The sequence below is a fragment of the Nicotiana tabacum genome, chromosome 24, assembly GCF_000715075.1.
Source record: "Nicotiana tabacum cultivar K326 chromosome 24, ASM71507v2, whole genome shotgun sequence".
In the NCBI taxonomy this organism is placed as follows: domain Eukaryota; kingdom Viridiplantae; phylum Streptophyta; class Magnoliopsida; order Solanales; family Solanaceae; genus Nicotiana; species Nicotiana tabacum.
The window spans coordinates 109664808-109691786 of NC_134103.1; the positions used below are offsets into that span (position 1 = coordinate 109664808).

General features: G+C 43.2%; 1 protein-coding gene across 1 annotated transcript; it reads right to left on the bottom strand.

Annotated features, from left to right (window-relative positions):
* Positions 1 to 21487: 21487 nt before the first annotated feature.
* On the bottom strand, positions 21488 to 21790 carry LOC142178395 (uncharacterized). The gene has a single exon (XM_075247735.1). It carries the CDS (start codon positions 21788 to 21790, stop codon positions 21488 to 21490), a length of 303 nt encoding a protein of 100 aa, XP_075103836.1.
* Between the last annotated feature and the right edge of the window lie 5189 nt (positions 21791 to 26979).

The window sequence follows — 26979 nt, forward strand, 5'->3', positions numbered from 1 at the left end:
TCCATCTATCCACGTCGTAGTCATCCTTAGATTTTTCTCCGCTTTTCTCCCGTCCTTTGGTCGATGATGTAGAACCGACCTGGTCATCTTCAATACTTATCTTTGACTCGTACCGGTTGTGTACATCTACCTAAGTTGTTGCTTGAAACTCAAGCAGGCTCTCCTTCAGCTTCCGGAAAGCATCGGAACTTCTTGGATTTAATCCTTTGGTGAATGTTTCAACTACCCATTCATCTGGTACGGCCGGGAGTAACATTCTTTCTTTCTGGAATTGAGTAACAAACTCTCATAATAATTCAGATTCTCTATATGCGATCCTGAATATGCCGGCCTTCCGGGCTTGAACTTTTCTGGCCCCTGCATGAGCCTTAATAAAAGAATCCGCGAGCATCTCGAAGGAATCTATGGAATGCTCGGGTAATAATGATACCACGTTAGAGCTCCCTTCATGAGAGTTTCTCCAAATTTCTTTAGCAATACAGATTCAATTCTATGAGGGGATAAATTATTTCCTTTCATCATTGTTTTGTAGGTAGTAATATGCTCATGTGGGTCTGAAGTTCGGTCATACTTTGGAATTTCAGACATTTTGAATAGCTTCGGGATTAGTTCGGGTTCCGCACTCGGCTTGTACGGTAGTTGACATACTTCTTCGAGTTCGGACCTTTCAATACTGGTGGCGCGCCCGAGATTTGGTCCATGCGAGTGTGCACTTCCCTTATGAACCGTAAAAGTTCATTCTTGAACGGATTGTTTTAGTTGTTTAGACCGGATCTGCTCCCGCCAGCCCTGGAGGAATTTGATCTCGTTTGTTTGCATTTTTCGAAGCCCCGATAGTGCCTGCTTCAGTTCCGTCATAACCTGGTAATGCCACGTGAGACGGCCTAGAATGATTGCATGTTGTTCTTGCATGACCCTTATCGCATCCATAACATGTTCCTCATCAGCATCATCGAGAGTTGTATCCCGAACTTGTCGAGGGTACTGCCTATCATGCACCGACGTGGTGTCATTCTCTTCATTGCGGGTTTCACTGATTAAACCCTCGAAATAAGGCTGACCCCCTCGAATTTCATGGTTGTGTGTGTCGGTAACAGTGTTATCTGCTATTTTTATGATTTTTTCTAAGACAAAATAATCAAATCGCGTTAGTAAAAAAGGCAAGGATCAATTTAATTGCACGGCTGCCTAGGCCCCACGGTGGGTGCCAAAATATTTACCTATAAAACAGTATAGTTAAATTTATATGTGGTTTCTAGACAAGTAAATTAATTTGATCCTAAAATAATACAATAATTGGAGAAATGTATAATACTTAGCCTTGAAATATAGATGAAAACAGAAGAGATGACAATTCCAGGAACAATATTTCCAGGCACAGCGGTAGTGAGCACCCTCCACTTCCAACCAAGAGGTTGTGAGTTCGAGTCACCCCAAGAGCAAGGTGAGTAGTTCTTGGAGGGAGGGAGCCGAGGGTCTATCGGAAACAGCCTCTCTACCCCAGGGTAAGGGTAAGGTCTGCGTACACACTACCCTCCCCAGACCCCACTAGTGGGATTATACTGGGTTGTTGTTGTTGTTGTTGTTACAATGATGATGAGATCAAAAGGCAAGAAAGAAAAATTGTATAAAGCTTTGTATAAAATAGAGTGTAAGTTTAGCCAGAAAATTCGTTTCCTTTACAATGATAACCGAGCTCACTATTTATAGTTATGTCTAGGGAAGGAAGTCCTAGGATCACGTCCTCCTTTAATGTCAATTATGAGTGTCATTGATGAAGATGTAACGGTGAACATAAATGCCAAATTCTTTGTAATGGACTGTCGCTCTTAATGCTGTATAATATTCCCTATTAAATGCTACCGGGCGCAGAGTATTTAACATACCTTTATGAACGTTATCCTTTCCGGTGACAAGCGGAATGGCTGCATTCGGTCTTCGGTCATTCCTGTCTTGGGTTCCATATGTCCTCTCTTTAGACGTCCACGTATCATATCATATTTCACCCTTATGCAATATGGATTTTAATACAATATTTGATTATTTAGATTGGGTATTTAAATTCAGACGTACTTATCTTAATATTGTGTACGGTCGAAATCGATCTCACCTGCGACATGACAGGTTAGGAAAATGACAACCAAAGACTGAAGATCGGTCCTGAATCCCACCGAGCTAGAAACCGGGGTCATAACGCTTGCCTTCGAGGAACATTGAGTCTGTAATCCCAGAGTCGACCTTAGCCCCGATCGAGCTCGAAGAAATATTGTTAGCATAACCAACAGAAGACCGAAATATCTGTGACCAGTCAGATATTAAGGCAAGAATCTCGGCATGTATCAATAAGGCCCCGACAATCATCAAATCAAGGGATTTTTTTACCTTTTATAGAATTATACCTAAAGTAGGACTCCTCTACTATATAAAGGGGGTCTAATAATTCATTGAACACATTGTAACACACATTCCAAAGCTATATATCATTATTATTTTAAAAGCTCTTGTTCTTCTGTATCCTGGCACCGATCGGAGCATACCTAATTTGAGGGTGATTAACTTCCCAAGGCTAAGATAGTTCAATTCGCGGGGTTTGCAATTACTTTATCATTATTTATTTCAATTGCAATCTAATTTATCATTTTGTGTCAAGTTAGTCCACATATCCTTAATACCACTTACAAATTCAATTGTTATCCGATTTTGAGGGTAAACGGTTTGGCGCCCACCGTGGGGCTAAGGATAATAGTGGTTATTTGATACAAATCTCCATAACACACACTTACTTTACACTTTTTCTTTGAAGTGTCTTTAATTTTAGGTTAAAACTCAAAATGTCGGACTCTCAATCAGCACCCCTACATGTTGACAATGAGTCCGACCATCATGGGGAAAATAACAACATAGCGCCCGGTGACGTACCACCCGTTGATCCTATAGGAATTTCGGTCGCAGGCCCAATTGACGTTAATTCACATGTGGCTATCGACGCAAACTTGCCTACCGACCCCGAGAATAGCGTCTGTGGTGGAGCCCGATCGGTAACTCAAAACACACAAAACATTGGAGGAGACGGGATTAGTTTACGGGTGATCTTCGAAATGATGCAGGCTCAACAGGCGACGATAGCTCAGTTACAGAATCAAAGTCGTGCACCAAGCAGGGTTGAACCCGATCTACCCTAGGAAGTCACCCGCATGGATGAACTGATCGCAAAAAGGTCAAATGAACATGAATCGGGGGCTAACCCCGAGATCATAAAAATGCTCTAAGAGCTGACAAAACGGATAGAATCAGGGGGGAAGAAAATCGAAGTTAATGACAAAAAGGTGGAAACCTATAATTTCGGGGTAGACCAAATCCCAGGAGCACCGCTAATATTGAAAGTCCTGGATTCCAAATATTTCATGCAAAAACCTTTTCCTCCGAACGCGGCTCCGAAGCCAATCCCTAAGAAATTCCACATGCCCGAGATTGCTAAGTATAACGGAACGACCGACCCAAATGACCATGTAACCTCTTACACGTGTGCCATCAAAGGGAATGACTTAGAGGATGATGAGATCGAGTCTGTCCTATAGAAGAAGTTCAGAGAGACCATGTCAAAAGAGGCTATGATATGGTATCACAACTTACTTCCTAATTCTATTGATTCATTTGTTATACTTGCGGATTCTTTCATGAAAGCATACGCCGGGACCATCAAGGTCGAAACCAGGAAATCAGACCTTTTTCAAAGTAAAACAGAAGGATAACGAGATGCTTAGAGAGTTCGTGTCCCGGTTTCAAATGGAACGAATGGACCTGCCACGTGTCGTTGATGATTGGGTCATTCGGGCTTTCACCCAAGGTCTCAATGTTCGAAGCTCGGTGGCTTCACAGCAGTTGAAAAAAACTCTGATAGAATATCCGGTCGTTACTTGGGACGACATGCATAACCGGTATCAATCGAAGATCATAGTGGAAGATGATCAACCCGGGGCCTCTTCGAGGTCTGTTTATCCCGTCGAAAACATCGACAGAGTAAAGAGAGACACCGATCGTGAACCGAGACAAAATAGGGATCAATACCAGCCGTATAATAGAGACCAAAGAAGCAGCAGGTCCAGGCGAAACTCTATGAGAAACGAAAGGAGAAGTGACCGACGTCATAGCAACGGGGGACGCATGAGCAAAAACAGCTTCGATAGGCCCATCGGGCCTAAAGAAGCACCGAGGTTATCGGAATACAACTTTAATGTCGATGTTGCCGCTGTCACACCTCATTTTTCTCGAGGAATAAGGGATAGGGAGTTTTTTCAATTTAAGTGATATTATTCGAAATGAGATTATTTATTTAATTCAGAGTTACCACTTGGAATATTTATGGCGTCCCAAGTCATCGGTTTATTTTAAAATCCCAAATCGAGAAAATTCACTCTATTTTAAAGTCTGCGAAAATCAAAAGACCGGGTAAGGAATTCTGTTAACCCGGGAAAAGGTATTAGGCATTCCCGAATTTCGTGGCTTTAGCACGGTCACTCAACTATTATTAATTGGCCTAATTATCTGATTTAAAATACATTTGAAACATGCTTCACAATTTTACCTTTTAAACTGCTTTTAGTATTTATAGAATTTGTTTGAACAAGTCGCGATATCGCGTACTCGTTTGTTTTTGTACACATTGCGAATTGCGCCACATGAAACGTACCCGCGATCTACAACATGTTAATTTTATTATTATTTGAAGTTCTGACCGAGTCACGTGAAACACACACTCGAATTGGGATTTACGTATCGTGACCATGACACGGGAACCGTACCCATGGCCACGATGATTTATTAATCGCACCTAAAACAAACTACGATGTTTATAAGTTATTTTTCCTAAGTTTAAGATTTTTTGTGGAGGTCTGAACCTATGGATTTTTGTTGTGGATAAAGTGTATGATTGTGATGTTATTGGGCTTGGCAAGGTTTATTTTGGCCCAAACTAATTATCTTGTCAAATATTCCCCGAAGCCCCCTCGGCATGCTTCAAACTATTTAATTCACACAAAACTAAAGAGATCAACATATATGACGGGTAAATATCTAAGAGACATCTAATACTATAAAATAAACAATCAGACAAATAGAACAAATAACATAAGACGGGAAAGGAAAAAATAAAGAAAGGTGGATTAAAGATGATAAGAGCCCTATGACATTTCCCGACTAACCCAACTCCCCGTTTCAATTCTAAGAGACCAAACAAGAAACATTAGACACTCCACATCATCCACCTAGAGCACTATGCAATTTGAACTCTTAAAGAAAACTATATACACATTATTCATGCACAGAAAGTTCAATCAGATCAATTCCCAACATTCATTTCTCAATTGCCATAGGCGATACAAAACAGCCAACTATAATGCAAATCCAGTGATCGCTCGAATTACCGAAACATGGACGTTAACTTAATACTGAAAGCTTAACATTAAAATATGAGTTGGTTCATCTCTTTCCTTCAAACATATGAAATCTAGGTGAGACTACAAACAGTCATTCAAACTGGTCCAATTGAAAATAACATGAAAGATTGCACATCTCAAAAAGAACTAATGGGAAAAGATCGACAAATGCAGAAAATTAAATACGCACTTCTTCAATTTGCAAGAAACAGTTACATTAGGCCCAAAAGGTGCGTATATACTGTCATGGGCGGCTTTCCAGCCATGCCCCATGATCCCTTGGACGCGCCCCGTGGCATCCTGGCCAGCCTCCCAACGCCCGTCGCCACGGTCGGCCCCGTGGTCTCGGCAGCTCCAAGTGACAAGCGTGCATGTGCCTCGGTCGCCCCACCGATAGCCATCGCCAGCGCCCAGCCACAGGCAAAAGCCAACAGCGCCGCGCGCGCAGACAATGCCGCGCGCGCAGACCCTGATGCTAAAGACAAAGTTGCTGCCAACGGACTTGCTGCCGCTTTGTAGAAGACTAAGTCCTTTTCATTGTAAATATAGAGTAGTTTTGCTGCATTTTCTTTAAGTGTGATTTTCCAGCTTTCATAGGTCTAGTCATGTAACTTTGGTTTATTTTTTTTAAGCATTATTAAGGGGGACCAAGCAATCAAAACTTTCAAGCAAGCAAACAATTCTCTGTACTGGTGTCTCTCCCCCCGACACCGTCTTGTTTTCTGTAATAGCTTTCATTCAATGCAATCAAGCTTTCTTTCATTCTCAATTCTCTTTTCTGCTCTCTTTCAATTGCTCATGACATTGGTTTTCCCGTACGGCACTGACAATCTAGTCTAGCGTACGGAGGGGACCTCAGTTGGTGGACAGCAACCGTACTGACATCGGTTGCCTAGCCTTACGTCGCCCTTCCAAGGAACTTCAGGAAGGCGCCGCGTAACAGTTGGTATCAGAGCCTAGGCTCGACATCGGACGAGGGATCACATTGCAATTACCACCATTTCTGACCATGGTGAATTATGGGGATCGCATCGCGACCCTTGAGGGAACGGTTGACGCATTACGGCCCATCGTGGAAATGGTGCCCGATCTAAAAACCAGCCTAGTGCAAAGGTTGGACGACCTGGACCGCAGACTCATCCAGGCCGAAGTTGACATAGAAAACATCAGCCGCGACTCTGAAGGAGACCGGCAAACAGCAGCCACAGAGGCAGCTGAAATTTTTGGTAAATTTGAGGTCCTCCAGCAGGAGCGTGCCGAGGATTTAGCCAACAGGGAACAAGAGGCAGACAGGGTGACTGCCATGCAACAAACCATTGACAACTTGACAGGCCAGCTCAATGTTGTCAATGCTGCTTTACAGGGCCTACTTCGAGGAGGCGGAAACCAATTTGGGGGTGGTGTGAACCTCGCCCCCGTGGCACAAAAGCTGAAAATTCCTGAGCCAAAGCCATATAGTGGAGCTCGGAATGCCAAAGAAGTGGAAAATTTCATTTTCGACATCGAGCAATACTTCGATGCCATGGGAAGCCTGGAAGAAGCTAAGAAGGTAGCAACTGCTGCCATGTATCTTCAGGGTGATGCCAAACTCTGGTGGCGGGTGAAGTATGAAGCCATCAAGGCAGGTGAAGATGCCCTCGACACATGGGCGGAACTGAAGGCAGCCATACGCCTACAGTTCTTCCCCAAAAATGTTGAGTACAATGCCAGGAGAAAGTTGCGGGAGCTCCGCCAGACCAAATCAGTGCGAGATTACGTGCGGGAATTCTCCGCGCTCATGCTGAACATCCGTGACATGGGGGACAAAGACAAACTCTTCACCTTCCTGGAAGGGTTGAAACCTTATGCCCGGATGGAGTTGCAGAGACAAAGGGTAGACACGTTGCCTAAGGCAATCCAAGCAGCAGAGTGCCTTGGGGATTACCAAGTGGAAGCCCGGAAGGATAGGCCTCAACAGCCTGTCCGAGGAGGATACAAAGGGGGCCAACCAAACACTAGTGGCCCTAGCAGAAGTGGAGGAGACCGGAGTGCACCCAAATCCAAGACTCCCTCTTCCGGTAGTACTAGTGCTGCATCTAACAACAATGATCGGGGGAGGAAGCCCCCCTCAGGATGTCGCCATTGCGGCGGACCACATTGGAATAATGAATGTCCACATGCACAGATGAATGCCCATCAAGCTTTTGAGGATAGGACGGATGATGACGCCGATGATGCGGACCAGACCGAACCAGTAGGTGCATTCAATGCAATTGTTGGCTCCATTTCTGAGCCCTTAGCGGGCACCAGTGCCGGTATCCGCAAGAAGAAGGACCCCTGTCCAATTGCCAGGAAAGGAAATAAGAAGGCGAATTTGAGGACTCCTCCTCATCAAGAGAGGACCCTAATGTTCGTTGACACGAAGGTAAATGGCAAGCCCATTCGGGCAATGATAGACACAGGTGCCACCCACAACTACTTAGCCTCGACTCAGGTGGAGCGTCTTGGACTAGTCGTAGGAAAGGGCAAAGGTCGTGTGAAGGCTATCAACTCACCACCTCAACCAGTGGGTGGAATAGCCAAAGAAGTACCAGTGAAGCTTGGCCCTTATGAAGGAAAGTTCAACCTGCGCGTAGTGATCATAGATGACTTTGAGTTAATCGTGGGGTTGGAATTCCTGAGACAGACCAATACCATGCCCGCACCGTATGCAGACATGCTGCTGATGATGGGGGCAAATGGGGCCAAGCCCTGCATTATTCCGTGCATTCCCATGAAGATGGCAGCCGAGAACATCTCGGCCTTGCAGTTGAAGAAGGGGGTAAAAAGACATGAACCCACGTTCCTGGCTACCCTCTGCATGGAAGATATAGAACGCTCCTCGGGTCCCATTCCTGCACCCGTGAAGGAGTTACTTCTGGAATTTGAAGACATCATGCCACAAGACATGCCAAAGCGTCTTCCGCCTAGGCGAACTGTGGACCATGAGATTGAGTTGGTGCCGGGTGCGAAGCCACCTGCCCGGGCGCCATACAGAATGTCACAACCCAAACTCGCCGAGCTTCGGAGACAATTGATGGAAATGCTAGACACAGGGATCATTGTGCCCTCTAAGTCCCCATACGGGTCCCCTGTGCTATTCCAAAAGAAACATGATGGTAGTTTGCGACTCTGCGTGGATTACCGGGCTCTAAACAAAATCACCGTGAAAAACAAGTACCCTATTCCGCTAATGGCAGACTTGTTTGATAGACTGGGTGGTGCGACGGTATTCACCAAAATAGACCTGAAGACAGGTTATTGGCAAGTTCGGATTGCCGATGGTGATGAGCACAAGACGACCTGTGTGACAAGATATGGGTCGTACGACTTCCTGGTTATGCCCTTTGGCTTGACTAACGCGCCAGCCACATTTTGCACCTTGATGAACCAAGTCTTCCGAGAATACATTGATGAATTCGTTGTGGTTTATTTGGATGACATTGTGGTATATAGCCAGACACTAGAAGAACACCTGGAGCATTTGCGGAAGGTCCTAGCCCGATTGCGGGAGCACGAACTATATGCGAAGCTATCCAAGTGCTCCTTTGCTCAGAAACAAATTGACTTCCTCGGACATGTCATCGAGGAAGGGAGGATCAAGATGGACCAGCAGAAGATTCAGGCCATTATAGAATGGCCGCCTCCTAAGGATATACATGCCTTGAGGTCGTTCCTTGGCCTATGCAACTTCTATCGGCGGTTTGTGAAAAGTTACTCCCTCATTGCAGTGCCGCTGACAGAACTTCTCAAGAAGGCCACCCCGTGGGATTGGGGCCCCAAGCGGGCAAAGGCCTTCGACGCATTGAAGATGGCTATGTCCAGTAGCTCAGTCTTGGCCCTCCCTGACTTGGCCAAGCCATTCGAAGTGCAAACGGATGCCTCCGACTATGCACTTGGTGGAGTATTACTACAAGAAGGGCATCCCGTAGCATACGAGAGCCGGAAACTGAAGGATGCAGAGCGACGCTATGCCGCCCATGAGAAAGAATTATTGGCTGTCTTTCATTGCTTACGCCTTTGGAGGCATTATCTACTGGGAGCCCCATTCGTGGTCAAGACAGACAATACAGCCGTTAGCCATTTCATGACCCAGCCAAAGCTGAATGGACGACAGGCTAGGTGGCAGGAACTCCTAGCGGAATTTCACTTCAACCTGGAGTACCGAAGTGGAAAGACCAATCATGTTGCTGATGCACTCAGTCGGAGAGCTGATCTAGCATCGATGTGTGTACTCGCCGCCCTAAAGGGAAGCGAAGTAACCACCACCATAAAAGACCAGATACAGGATCTACTCATCAAGGATCCTGCTGCACAGTATTTGGTTGATTTGGTAGGACAGGGCAAGACTCGCCAGTTCTACACCGAAGATGGGTTCCTGAAGGTGAAAGGGAACCGACTTTATGTTCCTAAAGGAGGAGATCTGCGACGGACTCTTCTTGCAGAATGCCACGATACTTTGTGGGCCGGTCATCCCGGCGAGGAACGCACCATGGCATTGCTTCGCCGTGCATATTATTGGCCTCAAATGGTCGATGACGTCGCTCAGTATGTGAAGACTTGTCTAGTATGCCAGAAAGATAAGTCAGACCGCTTGACGCAGGCAGGGCTCTTGGAACCACTAGCTGTACCAAAAAGACCTTGGGAAAGCGTTTCCCTGGACTTCATCACCGGATTGCCCAAGGTCGGAGATCTCACAACTATCTTGGTTGTGGTGGATCGGTTTTCCAAGTATGCTACCTTTATAGCAGCCCCACAATATATATCAGCAGAAGATACAGCTCGACTATTCTTCTCTCATGTCGTCAAGTATTGGGGCTTACCTAAAGACATTGTTAGTGATCGCGACTCACGCTTCACTAGCAATTTTTGGACCCAACTCTTTAAGTGCCTCGGGTCAAAATTGAGTCATAGCTCAAGTTTTCATCCGCAATCTGATGGCCAGACGGAGCGATTCAATGGCATGCTAGAGGAATATCTCCGGCACTTTGTGACCGGATCGTAGAAGAATTGGGTGAAGCTTCTGGATGCTGCTCAACTGTGTTTCAATTCACAAAAGAGCTCAAGTACCAACAAAAGCGCTTTTGAAATTGTTACCGGACAGCAACCGCTACTCCCACACACAGTGAACGCACCAAACATGTCAAAATCTCCTCGGGCTGCCAGCTTCTCAAAAGAATGGAAGCAAAATTTGGAGATAGTGCGGAGCTATCTTGTCAAAGCCCAAAAGCAGATGAAGAGGCATGCTGATCAGAATCGCCGCTTTGTGGAATACCAGGTGGGAGACAAAGTGATGGTCAAAATCCCAAAGCGGTACTTGTTTGCAGGGGTCCATGACCCTCGCCTATTGCAAAAATATATTGGACCCTTGTCCATTGAAAGGCGCATTGGGAAAGTTGCATACCGGGTGGATACCCCAGCTTGGTGGAAAATCCATCCTGTTTTCCATGTCAGTCTCCTGAAACCTTTTCGGGAAGATGTGGAGGATCCTTCACGAAGCCAACTCACAATACCAAGTATTCGAGGCCCCAATTCAACCGGAAAAAGGCGTGCTGAAGCTATTCTTGATGATCGAGTGATTCACGCCTCAAGAAAAGATCACCAGGAGTTCTTGGTGAAATGGCAGGGATGTGATGCAGAGGAGAATACTTGGGAGAGGGGAACAAACCTCAAAGCCTACAAGAGCCTGATTGATGATTACCTTGCAAGGAAGGCGCCGAGGACGTCGCCAACTCAGGTGGGGGAGAATGTCATGGGCGGCTTTCCAGCCATGCCCCATGATCCCTTGGACGCGCCCCGTGGCGTCCTGGCCAGCCTCCCAACGCCCGTCGCCACGGTCGGCCCCGTGGTCTCGGCAGCTCCAAGTGACAAGCGCGCATGTGCCTCTGTCGCCCCACCGATAGCCATCGCCAGCGCCCAGCCACAGGCAAAAGCCAACAGCGCCGCGCGCGCAGACAATGCCGCGCGCGCAGACCCTGATGCTAAAGACAAAGTTGCTGCCAACGGACTTGCTGCCGCTTTGTAGAAGACTAAGTCCTTTTCATTGTAAATATAGAGTAGTTTTGCTGCATTTTCTTTAAGTGTGATTTTCCAGCTTTCATAGGTCTAGTCATGTAACTTTGGTTTATTTTTTTTAAGCATTATTAAGGGGGACCAAGCAATCAAAACTTTCAAGCAAGCAAACAATTCTCTGTACTGGTGTCTCTCCCCCCGACACCGTCTTGTTTTCTGTAATAGCTTTCATTCAATGCAATCAAGCTTTCTTTCATTCTCAATTCTCTTTTCTGCTCTCTTTCAATTGCTCATGACATTGGTTTTCCCGTACGGCACTGACAATCTAGTCTAGCGTACGGAGGGGACCTCAGTTGGCGGACAGCAACCGTACTGACATCGGTTGCCTAGCCTTACGTCGCCCTTCCAAGGAACTTCAGGAAGGCGCCGCGTAACAATACGAATGAATTTCCAATTCGAGCATGGCAGTCAATATTAGCTTACTAGTTCGACCAAACTTTATGCTTAAACACAACCAAACTGTGAGACAACCTAACCAAACACTGCGACAGAATGACCAAACAGTGAGGAAGAATGTGAAATCTCCAATTTTAAACACAAATCACAAAAGAAAACAACTCCAAACTCATATTCTACAAAAATTGATCAAAATACCCATCACGCTATGAACACATTCACATGGCTCTAGCATACTTCAATCCACCATTATAACACTGAGGGAATAAGCAAGAGAAAGAAGCGAATTTGTTCGGCAATTTTCTTTAATAATAAAGTGAATAAAGTCAGTTACAAACGAAGATTGAAATCCAGCTAAAACAGCAGCTAAGTCACTCTAAGAATCGCAACCCAAAACCTCAAACGAAGCTCGAACAAAACTCGAATCGATCTCAGCACTGAAACCACTTCGACTCAATAGAACTCCATCTTCGAAACCCCAGAAATCCGAAAATTGAAAAAGCAGAAACATAAAAAAAAATTGTATTTTTTTTATCTTTAAATCAACCTAAAAAATCTAAAAGATGAAATCCGAAAATCAAAAGGGCTAAACTGATTTTTTTTTCGTTTGTATTTTTCTGATTGTTCAAAGACACAGAAAAATTAGAGAAGAAAATTGATGATTTCTCAAACCCTAATTTTTGTCTCAATCTCTGTCCGAAATTCTCTGAAAAAATCCTCTCCCAAAAAATCCTGAAAACCACCCTTATATAGGCCGATTTCTGAGAAATGGAAGGCTAGAATTAAGAGTTTCACTCTTAATCCTACGACTCCCATTAATCATCAATCGTTGAAGAGGGGGGAGGGAACATGTGAGAGAGATGAAGGAAGATTCGGATAGTACGAAATCCATTATTTGTCAGGCCACGTGGAAGGGAATGAAAGGAGAGACCACGTGATTGGTTAGGGGGAATTTTTTGATGAATTTGGGCGGTGGTGGCGCGGACAGAGGGGCGCGAGAGAGGTGGGGTGCCGTTTGGGAGATGGGGAATTAGGTTTAGGGTTTTGGGGAGGGGGGAGGGGTGTTATAATTGGGTTTTTGTATGGTAGTGAGAAGAAATATAAGTTGTTGGATCAAATGGGGATGAAGGGTTGTGATTTAAAAGAGAATTGTGGCGGGCAGGTGGGTCGGCTAGGTTTAGGGAGTTGGGCTGGGGCGGATTTGTGAGAAATTGTGCTATTGAGAGCTTCTTTGGCCCAAATTCAATATAAAACCCAACAAATAACCTTTCTTTTTCTTGTTTTAATGTTTTCTAAATTAACCAATTTAATTCTAATTAAAACTAACTTTGCAACATTAACCAAATTACCTATTTTCCTAATTGATCAATTATTTAACTAATTAACTTATTAATTAAAACTAAAATGCTAAACAAGGCAAAACAAACTAATATATTTTTGTATTTTAATAATGCAAACTAAATGTTAATAATGCAAGTAAAATGCAAAAGCAAAAAGCGAAAATAATTTTTTGATCATTTTCGTGATTTGAAACGCTACTAAAACATGTTAAAAGTGCAAATGAATGCCAAACAAATAAAAATAAAAATTCCTAAAATTCTACAAAAGTCACTAAAACTATTTTTTGAATATTTTGGGAGTAATTTCCTATGTGGGCAAAAATTAGGTACTCACAGCTGCCCATCTTTGCTCAAAACTATGAAGAGTTTTCTGAAAAAGATAAAGTAAGCAATTACGAGCAATTTTTGCCCGTTTGGATACTCCATGGGGAAGCATTTTGAAAACGTTTGTCCGAACCTTGCTTCGGAGGTTGCCTACATATCCTTCGCTATAAAGGAATCAGGTCAGTGTAGTTCTGGAAGTTTTGGTAGCTGGTACTATCGAAAAACTGTGAGAGTCGAGTGAGGTTCCGTCCAGGCTCCGTCCGTGGTCCTGTTATTACATCAAAATCAAAATCTAAAGGAACTAAACAAGCCTATCAGCTATGAGTTACAAGATTCCTATCTATAAGTCTTCCGAAGCTTGATCTTGAGTCTTGAATGGTTCTTCATGCAAACTTTGATCTGAATCTTGATGCTTGTTAGCTACAAGTACTAGCTCATTCTTCTAAAGCTTCTTCCGATCAAAACGGGAAATGCAATGCTCGTGACTTTAGTCATGTCTTGAGCAGTCCATATCCGTTCATTTGCTTCTGCATTTTGGATTCACTTTTTTTCTTTTCTTTTCTTTATTTTGGATTGAGACATCTTCTTTTGGTTATCTCGAACCCTGTGCCTCGAGATAAAAACCTGCTCAGACACCAAAACAAATAAAACGAACAAAAAATTTCTGCCCCAGTTTTCACTAGAAAAATTTCGCGAGTTATTTGTAATAAAACTCTATACTATTTTACTATTGAAAGCAAATAAAAGATCGGGATTAGTGTACCCTGAGAGAACAGAGACTAGGGATTGGTGACCCTATGTCTAAAAATGAAAGTAACTAAGGAACAGAGACCCTATGTTGGAAAAGAGAATAGAGAGTGGAGACCCTATATCTAAAATAAAATCAACTAGGGAGTAGAGACCCTATGTTGGAAAAGCGATTAGGGAGTGGAGTACCCTACATTTAAGATCAAATCAACTAGGGAGTGGAGACCCTATGTTGGAAAAATAGACTAGGGAGTGGAGACCCTATGTCTAAAAACATCAACTAGGGAGTGGAGACCCTATGTTGGAAAAGCGACTAGGGAGTGGAGACCCTATGTCTAAAAACATCAACTAGGGAGTAGAGACCCTATGTTGGAAAAGCAGACTAGGGTGTGGAGACCCTATGTCTAAAAACATCAACCAGGGAGTGGAGACCCTATGTTGGAAAAGCGACTAGGGAGTGGAGACCCTATGTCTAAAATAAACATCAACTAGGGAGTGGAGACCCTATGTTGGAAAAGTAGACGAGGGAGTGGAGACCCTATGTCTAAAATAAACATCAACTAAGGAGTGGAGACCCTATGTTGGAAAAGCAACTAGGGAGTAGAGACCCTGTGTCTAAAAATATCAAATAGGGAGTGGAGACCCTATGTTGGAAAACCAGACTAGGGAGTGGAGACCCTATGTCTAAAATAAACATCAACTATGGAGTGGAGACCCTATGTTGGAAAAGCGACTAGGGAGTGGAAATCCTATGTCTAAAATAAACATCAACTAGGGAGTGGAGACCCTATGCTAGAAAAGCGACTAGGGAGTGGAGACCCTATGTCTAAAAACATCAACTAGGGAGTGGAGACCCTATGTTGGAAAATCAGACTAGGGAGTGGAGGCCCTACATCTAAAATAAACATCAACCAGGGAGTGAAGACCCTATGTTGGAAAAGTAGACTAGGGAGTGGAGGCCCTATGTCTAAAATAAACATCAACTAGGGAGTGGAGACCCTATGTTGGAAAAGCGACTAGGGAGTGGATACCCTATGTCTAAAAGCATCAATCAACTAGGAAGTGGAGCCCCTATATTGGAAAAGAGACTAGGGAGTGGAGACCCTATGTCTGAAAAAGCATGAACTAGATTGTGGAGACCCTATGTTGGAAAATGCAGTTAGGGATTGGAGACCTTATACTACCATGATTGGGAACTTTCTTTCTTTTCTTTCTTCCTTTTTTTTAAGAGAATGAGTAAAATGCGGGAAAGAGTTTGGAGAAGACTTTCCTTTTTGGAGTCGTTGTGGCAGAGCTATTTTAGTCTCCACGCGATTTCTTTTGGTTGCACCTGTTTCTTGCAAGGTTGCATTGGATTACACATGTTTCCTGTGGTTCAAACAAAGAACAATTTGTCAGTTTGAAACAGTGGTTGGTTTTGAGCCTTGAGTGTTTCAGTCATTTGATCTTGGCCGGCTTCTTTGAAGATAATTTCATCGCAACTGGTTATTTCCTGAAGACCGATTTCATTTCTGGCCCCGGAGAAACTTTGGCTTTCCAAACTTTACCATGACGGTTGGTCACGTGGGACTTATCCTTTTTAACTTTATTTTGCCTTTGTGGGCTTTTCACTTCTTTCTTCTAAATTTAACTTCACAGCAATTGGGAACCCTTGGCTTTATTCTAGTTTTGCCAAGATGGTTAGCCACGTGGGACTCAACCTTTTCAACTACATTTGCCCTTATAGACATTTCAATTTGGTTTTGTCCTTCCAAGAGTTTTGATTTTTAAGCATCGGCCGCGATGGCCAGTAGGGGTTGACTTGATTCCCCTGCCGAGGTTGGGTGCCTCTTGAATATTAGCTTGTATCAAACAAAAAGCCCTATAGATTAGTCTTGCTATCCCTTCTTTGTCTTGGTTTTATAACGGAGTTAGACCTAAAGGGATTCAAAGAAAAATAAATAATAGAATGGACAATGAATTTAGACAAGAGGTGTCCCTTTCCGGAAAAGGAAAGAAGGACTTATCTGGAGTATATGCGGACTTCAATGAACATGACATACCTTTTGGACTGGATGCCTGATCTATGTAGACCGTCCGACTCTCAGAAATTCATCACAACTTTTGCCTCGAAACCGAGAAGCCTTGCCAGGACTCTGTTGACGCCGATGGCTGTGAGGATCCTCTTTTCGATCAGTAGTGCCCTTTGTAGGTTTTCACCAGCTGACCTTTCTTATTTCTCTTCTCATTGTTGCCTTATAGTACTTTATGTGAGTTTTCACTAACAAGATTCTCTTATTTTCAATTTCTCTGCTTACCGTTGTCTTACGGTGCTCGTGAGAGTTTTTATCAATAAGACTCTCTCATTTTATTTCTCTCATTTTGGTTGCATCAAAACCAAGTGACTGTATCCTCCAATTATGAACATTCTCGTTGATTGATCAGAATGACTTGAAAAGGATTTGGGTAAAAAAGATTTTGGATTGCATTACAACGTTGGAACCTTTCAAGTGAAAACATCGCCGAACCAGCATATCATCTGCCCAGTTTCACTTTTGGGGGGGGAATTTGGGTTTTTATTTTGGTGTGACTAAACCCCGGAGAGATGCTGCCTACGTATCCTTTCGGAATCAAGTCGAACGTAGTTCAAGGAACTTTTGTTTTTGATTTTCTTTTGTTTTTCTTTTTCTTTCCATTTTTTCATCATTTCATTTTTTTTTCATTTCCTTTTTATCTCTTTTTTTTAATAACAAATTCCATGTTCCAAAGAGGGTAATCGAGGAGAAAGGGAACCGGCTCAAAAATGGTTGCAAGGATTGGTAGTGTTTGGGTAGCGAGAATGAAAGCTTTCGTCATCCCAACCAGAGCATGTTAGAGCTGTGACAAAGGGGTCAAACATAATACCTCTTGACCGCATCTGCATTGATAGCTGTCTCGGGGTCATTTCCTTCAATGTCTCCCAAATATAGCGCTCCCTTTGGCAACACTCTTCTTATAATGTACAGATATTTCCAGTTTGGAGCAAATTTTCCTTTTGCTTCCTCATGATAAAAGAGAATACATCTCAGGACGAGTTGACCCACTTTGAATTTCCTGGGCTGCGCTTTCTTGTTGTAGGCACGAGCCATTCTTTATTGGTACAACTGCCCGTGGCAAACTACGGCCATCCGTTTTTCATCAATCATAGTCAATTGTTCCAACCGGGTTTTGACTCATTCCTCGCCCCGATCTCGGCTTTAACAATGATCCGAAGAGAGGGAATCTCAACCTCTGCGGGTATTACAGCTTCAGTGCCATAGACCAATAAGTAAGGAGTAGCCCCAACTGATGTTCACATAGTTGTGCGATATCCCAATAATGCAAAAGGCAGCTTTTAATGCCATTGTTTGGAGCATTGAATCATCTTCCTAAAAATCTTCTTGATGTTCTTATTCGCGGCTTCAATGGCTCCATTGGCTTTGGACCAGTAAGGGGTAGAATTGCGATGCGTAATTTTAAACTGCTCGCATACCTCCCTCATCAAGTGATTGTTCAGATTTGCAGCATTGTTTGTAATGATAGTTTTAGGAATACCAAAACGACAAATAATGTTAGAATGCACGAATTCCACCACTGCTTTCTTAGTGACGGCTTTGAAAGTGACCGCTTCGACCCACTTTGTGAAATAATCAATGACAACCAGGATGAATCTGTGCCCATTTGAAGCTTTTGGCTTCATTGGCCAATAACATTCATGCCCCAAGCAATGAATGGCCCAATAACATCCATTCCCCGACATAGGATATAACTCTGAAGGCAGTGTATGAATCAAGTCACCGTGTATCTGGCATTGATGGCAATTCCGGACTAAACTGAAATAATCCTTTTCCATGGTCATCCAGTAATAACCTGCCCGGAGAAGTTTCTTTGCAAGGACAATTCCATTCATGTGAGGACCACATACTCCAGAATGCACTTTGTTCATTATCTTTTCAGCTTCTCGGGCATCTACACACCTCAAAAGATTCAGATCTGGAGTTCTTTTGTACCAAACCTCTTCGCTAAAAAAGAAACAGCTGGCAAGCCTTCTGATAGTTCTCTTTTGATATCCACTATCATGCTCGGGATATTCCTTTGTTTTCAAGAACCTTTTGATATCATGATACCAGGGTTGGACATCTGGTCCTATTTCAATTGCATTACAATAATCATGCCTTTCTCGAATTTGGATTTCTAGCGGGTCAATATGGACATTTCCCGGATATGGCAGCATTGAGGCCAAAGTAGCTAATACATCCGCTAGCTTATTGTAGAATCTAGGAATGTACCTGAACTCGACGGACTTGAACCGTTTGCTAAGATCTTCCACATGTTACCTGTATAGGATAAACTTGATGTCTCGAGTTTCCCATTCACCTTGGGCTTGCCGAATAATCAGGTCAGAATCCCCCATGATTAACAATTCCTCTACATCCAGATCAACTGCCATATTCATGCCCATAATGCAAGCTTCATACTCAGTGGTGTTGTTTGTACAGAAGAACCAAAGGCGGGTTGTGGCGGGATAATGCTGACCTGTGGACGAAATTAGAATTGCTCCAATCCCGACACCTTTTGCATTTACAGCTCCATGAAAGAACATTTTCCAAGCATTAGTGTCCTCTGACTTACTTCAACCGAGTTTACTTTCTCGTATGGAAATTAAGTACTTAGGGGTTGGTATTCATCATCAACCGGGTTCTCAGCTAGATGATCCGCTAAGGCTTGAGCTTTCATCGTTATGCGGGTGACATAAATAATGTCGAACTCCGTGAGCAGGATTTTCCATTTTGCTAGCCTTCCCGTGGGCATTGGTTTTTGGAATATGTACTTCCAAGGATCCATTCTGGTTATGAGATAGGTGGTGTAGGCCAAAAGATAATGTCAGAGCTTCCAGGCGACCCAAGTTAGGGCGCAACAAGTTCTTCCCAACAATGTATATTTGGCTTCATAACTGGTGAACTTCTTGATCAGGTAGTATATAGCTTGCTCTCTCTTCCCGGTCACATCATGTTGCCTGAGGACACAGTCGAAAGAATTTTCCAGGACTGTTAGGTACAAGAACAAAGGTCTTCCAGGCTCAGGCGAAACCAACACTGGCGGATTTGACAGATATTCTTTGATTTTATCAAAAGCTTCTTGACACTCGTCTGTGCATTTAATCTCCGCGTCTTTCTTCGGCAATTTAAATATGGGCTCACACGTGGTAGTAAGCTGAGCGATGAATCTACTAATGTAATTCAACCTCCCTAGCAGACTCACGACCTCTTTCTTAGTTTTTGGAGGTGGTAAATTCGAGAATAGACTTTATCTTTGTCGGATCTAACTCAATACCCCTCCGACTAACTATAAACCCCAGAAGTTTCCCAGATGGAACTCCGAATGCGCATTTAGTTGGGTTCAGTTTCAAATCATACCTGCGCAGACACTCAAAGAACTTCCTCAGATCTTGCACATGGTCTTCTTACGTTCTGGATTTAATGATCACATCATCCGCATACACCTCAATTTCCTGGTGCATCATGTCATGGAAGATGGCAGTAATAACTCTCATGTAGGTTGCCCCGACGTTTTTCAGACCGAATGGCATGACCTTGTAACAGTAAGTGTCTTATGGTGTGGTGAAAGCTATCTTTTCTGCATCTTCTTCATCCATCAGAACCTGGTGATACCCAGCGTAACAATCCACAAAAGACTATATCTCATGTTTGGCACAATTGTCAACAAGAATGTGGATGTTTGGCAATGGAAAGTTGTCCTTGTGGCTTGCTTTGTTCAAATCCCGATAGTCAACACACACTCAGGTTTTCCCATCTTTCTTCAGCACTGGAACCACATTAGCCAACCACGTGGTGTATCGGACCACTTGGATCACACCAACTTTCAGTTATTTGGTGACTTCTTCTTTGATCTTATCACTGATGGTTGTTTTGAACTTTCTCTGCTTCTGTTGGACAGGTGCATAGCCGGGATAGGTCGGTAATTTATGTACCACTAAATCGATGCTCAGTCTTGGCATATCATCATAGTACCATGCAAACACGTCCTTGAATTCAAACAAAAGTTGGATCAATGCATCTCTAGTTCTTTCATCGGTGTGAATGCTTATCATGGTTTCTGTGATCTCTTCTGAACTGTCCAAATTAACTGGCTCGGTTTCATTTAAGTTTGGCTTAGGCTTATTCTCAAATTGTTCCAATTCTCAGTTTATTTCCCTAAAAGCCTCATCTTCATCATATTCGGATTCTTGATTCATTATTTTACAGTTAGACAACGTTTTAGGATTCGGGTATGAAGTCCGCAGGCATGTCATGTTATTTAAGTCCGCATTATTAGAACTAAAAGGGAAAAGATAGGAAATAGCAAAAATCATAATAAAAAGAATAGACATCTATAGACGATGAAATATTGATTTCATTTCATTTAAGATATGAGGGTTTACATCGAAATTAAAAGACAATAAAGTAAAAATATTCGAGTTACACCCTAAAATAACTCGTAATGTAGAAGAGATCGCAAGACTGGACTACCAGGACTCCCGTCTGATAGGGAATGAGGTAGCTTTCCAATTCTGAAGCTTAGTATCTGGCCCCATATACTGCACCTCGGCAGTGCTCGTGCCTTCCCCTGGTTGGACCATGTGAGCCTCATGCAGCATTTGTTTTATGGCTTCACAAATATCATCAATCTCTTCGGCCATGAAGGCCTCTTCTTCTTCTTCCACATACCTGGGCTTGACAAATGATCGGGCAAGATGTGGAATGGGTTGGGGTAGGACCCACTCTTCTTTTTGCGCTTATCTACCCATTTTATGTCAGCTTCTATAGCTCGGAAACCGACGCCGAAAAACTTCTCATTGGTGATCGAAGTGACAGGCTCTGTGATGCCTTGTAGAGATACCCCGAGCCCCTTTCCGGGCTTGTATCCATGTCTAATCATTTCAGTAGCGACCATGACTGAGGCATTAGATAAATAAGGCTTAGGGAATGGGGCCCCTTCTTCACATTGATCGGCAACCACAATCTCGAAGGCATGGTATACAATATGATCACTGCCTTCCCTGGCTTCAAGGCACGGGACTGAAGGATCCCTGTAGATGGACTGCTCGTCCTCCCCATGGATAATAATTTCTTGATTCTCGTACTCAAATTTGAACATCTAGTAGAGAGTGGAGGGAACAGCTCCTGCAGCGTGAATCCATGGTCTTCCTAAAGGAAAATTATATGAGGTGTCCATGTCTAGAATCTGGAAAGTTACTTTGAAATCCATAGGGCCAATGGTCAAAATTAGAGCGATTTCCCCTATGGTATCTCTCTTGATGCCATCAAAAGCCCGTACACAGACGTTGTTAGGTCGAATTCTTTCCATTCCAATCTCCATTCTCTTGAGTGTTGAAAAAGGGCAGATATCGACCCAGAGCCACCATCTAGCATTGCTCTCTTCACATAGTAGCCCTCGCATTTGACAGTCAGGTGAAGGGCTTTGTTGTGGGCGGCTCCCTCTGGGGGCAAATCGTCGCGACTGAAAGAAATCATGTTGACCTCAAAGAATCGTTAAGCCATTCTCTCTAATTGCTCAACAGAAGTTTCAACTGGGACGTATGCCTCGTTCAATGTCTTCAAGAGTACTTTCTGATGTTCATTTGAGCTCAACAACAGAGATAGAAGCAAGACTTGGGAAGGAGTCTTCCAAAGCTGGTCAACTATTGCATATTCCGAAATTTTCATTTTTCGGAAAAACTCTTCTGCCTCATAAGCTCTCACAGGCTTCTTAGGTGGAAATCATTTATCCTTGTTCAGCTTTAACTCTTCTAGGTTGTGGTACTTCCCAGGTTGACTCATTTCGTTCACCTCTCCCGTGACTTTTTTGCCCTTGTAAGTGACCACTGTTTTATGTTAATTCCATGGAACTGCGGTGTGATCTCTCATGGGGCTCTGTGGTGCACAGTTGATAACCATGGTCTCAGTCAGCTTTGGTGAAATTATCGGACCCCGCGCCACATAATTCCCCTTTGATACATACAGCTTCGGCACATTCAACGTGGCCTTTCTTGCCTTGAATTTCTTGGGAGTATTCAAGGTGAGTTGTTCTTTCCTTGGGGCTTTAGGAACATAGAGAATTGCGTTCTTAGTAGGTGCTGACCCAACATTTGTTTCTATAGCCTTTCCTACAAGTTGAGGAATTGGAGTGATTTTCTTCTTAGTTCTGGCTTGTTTTACCGCAGCTTTGGGTCTTATTTCTGAATCGGCAATGGCAATGATGGCTTTAAAAGCTGAATTGAATTCCTTATCCTCATAGATCATTCCAATGACCGGTCTATTGTTATGAGCCGGTAGTGGGTTGTTAATCACATTAGGGACTTCCTCGTTCCTCAGCACACCTTGTTTTTGTTCAATCAAATTTTCAACCGCCCTTTTTAGGGTCCAACAATCCTCCGTATCATGACCCTCTACCCTCGAATGGAAAGCACACCTGGCACCTTCTCGGTATGATGGGGATTCAGGATTTTGCCGATTAGGGGGCACAAGTTACAATAGACCCAGCTGGATCAACTTCTGGAGCAGGATAGAGTAGGATTCACCAATAGGGGTAAAATTGCTTCTCCTAGGTGGCTCACGAAGGCGTTGGTTATGTTGGTGGTTGTATTATGGTAGACGAGGGTTATATGGAGCTTGGTAAGGATGGTTATTTCTGGGAGGTAGAGTTCGAGCCTGGTTGTAGTGTTGTTGTAGTCATGCATAGGGTTGGGCATTCATCACCGTATAATGAGGCGGTGCCACAGCATAGGCTGTATCTTGGTGGGGATAGTAATGCTGTGGGATTCTGGGTATCATGTAAGAGCGATCAGATCGACGGGGCCCTCTTGAACCTGAAGTCACCATGGCTACTTCCTCAATCTTCTTTCGATTGGCCAAACCTCCTGAGTCTTTCTGGATGGCTTAGGAGGTAGCTCTCAAAGCAGACTGGCGTAATATCCGGCTACTTTTCAGATCGTTTTCGACCATTCCCCCGATTTTTATTGCCTCTACGAACGGTTTGCCCATGGCAGACATCATATTATGAAAATAATCGGCCTCTTGGGCCTGCTAGAAGATCGTAACCATTTCGGTCTCGTCTATGGGCGACTTTACTCTGGCAGCCTGCTCGCGCCATTTAATAGCATATTTACGGAAGCTTTCAGTAGTTCTCTTCTTCAATTTAGACAGGGAGTTCCTGTATGGAGCTATATCCACATTGTACTAAAACTATCTGACGAAATCGTGGGCCAAATCATCCCATATGTGCAAGTGGGAGATTTCCTGGTCCATGTACCATTCTGAAGCGATTCCAGTCAGGCTTTCCCCGAAATAAGCCATCAATAACTCTTCTTTTCCACCAGCACCCCTCAACTGGTTGCAGTATCATTTCAGATGAGCAATCGGATCTCCGTGCCCATTATATTTTTCAAACTTTGGCGTTTTGAAGCCAACTGGCAGGTGAACATGTGGAAATATGCACAAATCGGAGTAGGAGACACTCTTCTGACCGCTCAGGCCCTGCATATATTTTAGGCTTTGCTCTAGGCTTCTCATCTTCCGAGCCATTTCTTCCTGCTCGATGTTTCTCATTGTTCTTTCTTGTTCCATTGGGGACTCATATTGCGGATGCTGAGGGTATGAGTCTCGAGTAACATGAGTTGTATCTGGCTGAAATTGCGGGGCCCGAAAGGTGAATGTTGAAGGCTCAAAGCGTGTCCTGGGGCGCGGTTGGTTGTGCCATGGTAAAGACTGGTGGTGCAGTGAGCAATGTTGGGGGTACCCCTGTAAACGATGTCTGGGGGCAAACCTCAAAAGGCGTACCGGTAAAGTTGGCTGACATAGTGGGGTACCCGAGTGGGATAAATGGATTAGTCATGGGAATGGGGATATTGGTGGTTCCACCAGTTCTGGGGATCAGTTCGGGAAATCCAGGGATTGAACTTGGTGGTTCTCTACCGTTGGACCAGGCGTCCCACATCTCTAACATGTGGACACGCAACATCCGGTTCTCTTCGGCAGTTGCCGATTCAGGCTGGGTCATAACTGATGTGGCATTATCCTCAGGATCGATGATACGGAGACTCCTGTTTGAAGACATTGGAACACTTCCTTTTGTTCTTTTAAAGTAAGGGTGGGAAGCCAGGATACCGTCAAAACCAACCACCTAAAACAAGACATGTCTATATAGTACGCACAACAACCTTGTCAGTTTTGAAGCATTTAACATATAGGGAATTGCACATTGGGGATGCAATGTGCCTGAACAGCTAAACGCTTCTAAATGTTTTTGAAACGGTTGTGTGTTTCATCCCGGCTTTTGCTATCTCTTTCTCAAATTTTAACCTTTGATTTCTTTTCCTTCTCTTTTCTACTATTTTTCGCTCTTTTATTTCTCGCTATTTTCTTCCCTTTATTTTTTTTTAATTTTATAGCTATGATCGAATCATATGGGGATTGCCTACGTATCATGACGACGCATGAATCAGATCATTATATAGTTCAGAAAATAAATGCGAAATAAAAGAAAAGAATATTTGGGGGGGGGTGTTCAATTACAAGGACTCGGATGGTGCTAATGACTAAAAAAAGAAAATATACAAACTCAAAATAAAACAACAAAATAGACTTGACAAAGACGAACAGACTCAAGAAAAAGTAAAATACAGACTCAAAAACCGAAAAATTAAGAATACATAAGAGCCTCCAATGCTACTCCGTGGGCCCGCGGGACATCAGCCGATCTCGGCACGGGTCTACGTATAATTTCCCCCTGAAGGTGGTCTAGGTCAGCCATCACCTGGCGAACAAAGGTCATCACAGAAGCAAAAAACATAGACCTGGTTATATCTTTGCACTCATGACACTTCATCGCGACATATTCAGCTATTTCCTTGATTCTCATTCTGATGACACCCTTTTCTTGGAGTAAGCATCCAATTTGCTGTGTCTGGGCTTCTAGCACCTGTGTGGCTATGTTGTCTTGGTCTTGCAACTTCTGCACACTCTCTTCTAATTGATAGATCAAGGCATAGCAGTGTTCCCTTTCTTTTTTGATGTCCTTGGTTTGCTGAACCATTTCATTTTCGAAGGTAGTTAGCTTTCCCTTTAAGATTATGACTCCTCTACCATACTTTTGCTTTAACAGGTATCAAGAAGAGAAAAGTGACATAGAGATCAAACTGTTGGTGTAAAGCTACATCAAACACTCTGTACTAAAAAAACCTCGATTACTGAAAGAGAACACCCTTGCAACCCAAGGGGACTGGAGTAGGATTCACATTGAATCTGAACCAGTATAAAATCTCGGTGTCTTTAATTCCTGTACTTTATTTCTGCATTACTATTATCTTGTTCTTATTTCTAGTCAACTAGTTAGTAAACTAGTCAACTGCTTACAGTATAATTTTTAATAGGCAATTCACCCCCCCCCTCCCCCCGTACTTTCATCAGTGAGTATTTTAGTATGGTATATGTAACATTAGTAAGAGCAACCAATACTTCTATGAGCTTCCAATATGTACTGTTATCCCTTAGATCATCTATGAAATAGCACCACGTTGGTTGTTGGGATAGTTGCTCTACAATCTTACAAATAAAGTGATATTGTTGTTCAATGTTGACTAAATTTCTGCAAAATTAACTTATTCTTCCAACAGGAACTGTTGTAGTCACTGAGGCTAATAACTAGAGTTTCTTATCTTTATTCTTAGAAAATGTCTATACCATATGTCCACATACCACATATGTACTATATGTTGGAGCGGTGGTCAGCTGAAAAATTATGTTATCTGCATTATAATTGTGATCTACTGAAAGATGTATTTTTTGGATACTTTCTGTTAATTTTCCGTGTTATTGGTGTAATATGCGCAATAATTTCTCACTAAAACAACCTATTCCTACTTTTTCCTACTTTTTAAAAGTTTGTCACAACTTTTTTATGTCATTTTAAATCTACCTCACATTATGTTGAGCAAACCTTGTCCGTTCTTCTGCACTTTTTGCCAACTTTGCTTGAGCTTTTGTCAATTCTTCCTCACCCTTTATCAAATCAACCCCATAGTCATGCACTTTCCGTCTCAGGTTGGTTATAATTCTTTCATCTCTCTCACTTCTTACCGGTGTTTCGGCAGCTATTTTTATATTCTGGATTTGAGCTCGGAGGACTTTATTTTCCCTCCCCAACCTCTTCTTTTCTCCTTTATCCTCACCAGCCTGCAAACTACTATCAAATTTGATGTTTTTGATTTATTCTTCTAGTTTGCTTATGGTGGTCCGGTATTCATTTTCTTTGGCTAACGAAGCCAATAGTCATGCACTTTCCGTCTCAGGTTGGTTATAATTCTTTCATCTCTCTCACTTCTTACAGGCGTTTCGGCGGCTATTTTCATATTCTGGATTTGAGCTCGGAGGACTTCATTTTCCCGAGCCAACCTCTTCTTTTTGCCTTCATCCTCAGCAGCCTGCAAGCTACTATCAAATTTGATGTTTTTGATTTCTTCTTCTAGTTTGATTATAGTGGTCTGGTATTCCTTTTCTTTAGCTAACCAAGCCTACTACTCATATGATGTGTCGACAAATTCTTGGATATGAGGCATTTTAATTGGCCTTTCAGATTCATCATTCATCACG

Coding starts and splice junctions, on each gene's coding strand:
- LOC142178395 (XM_075247735.1), bottom strand. CDS start 21,790: ATGCGAGGGCTACTATGTGAAGAGAGCAATGCTAGATGGTGGCTCTGG.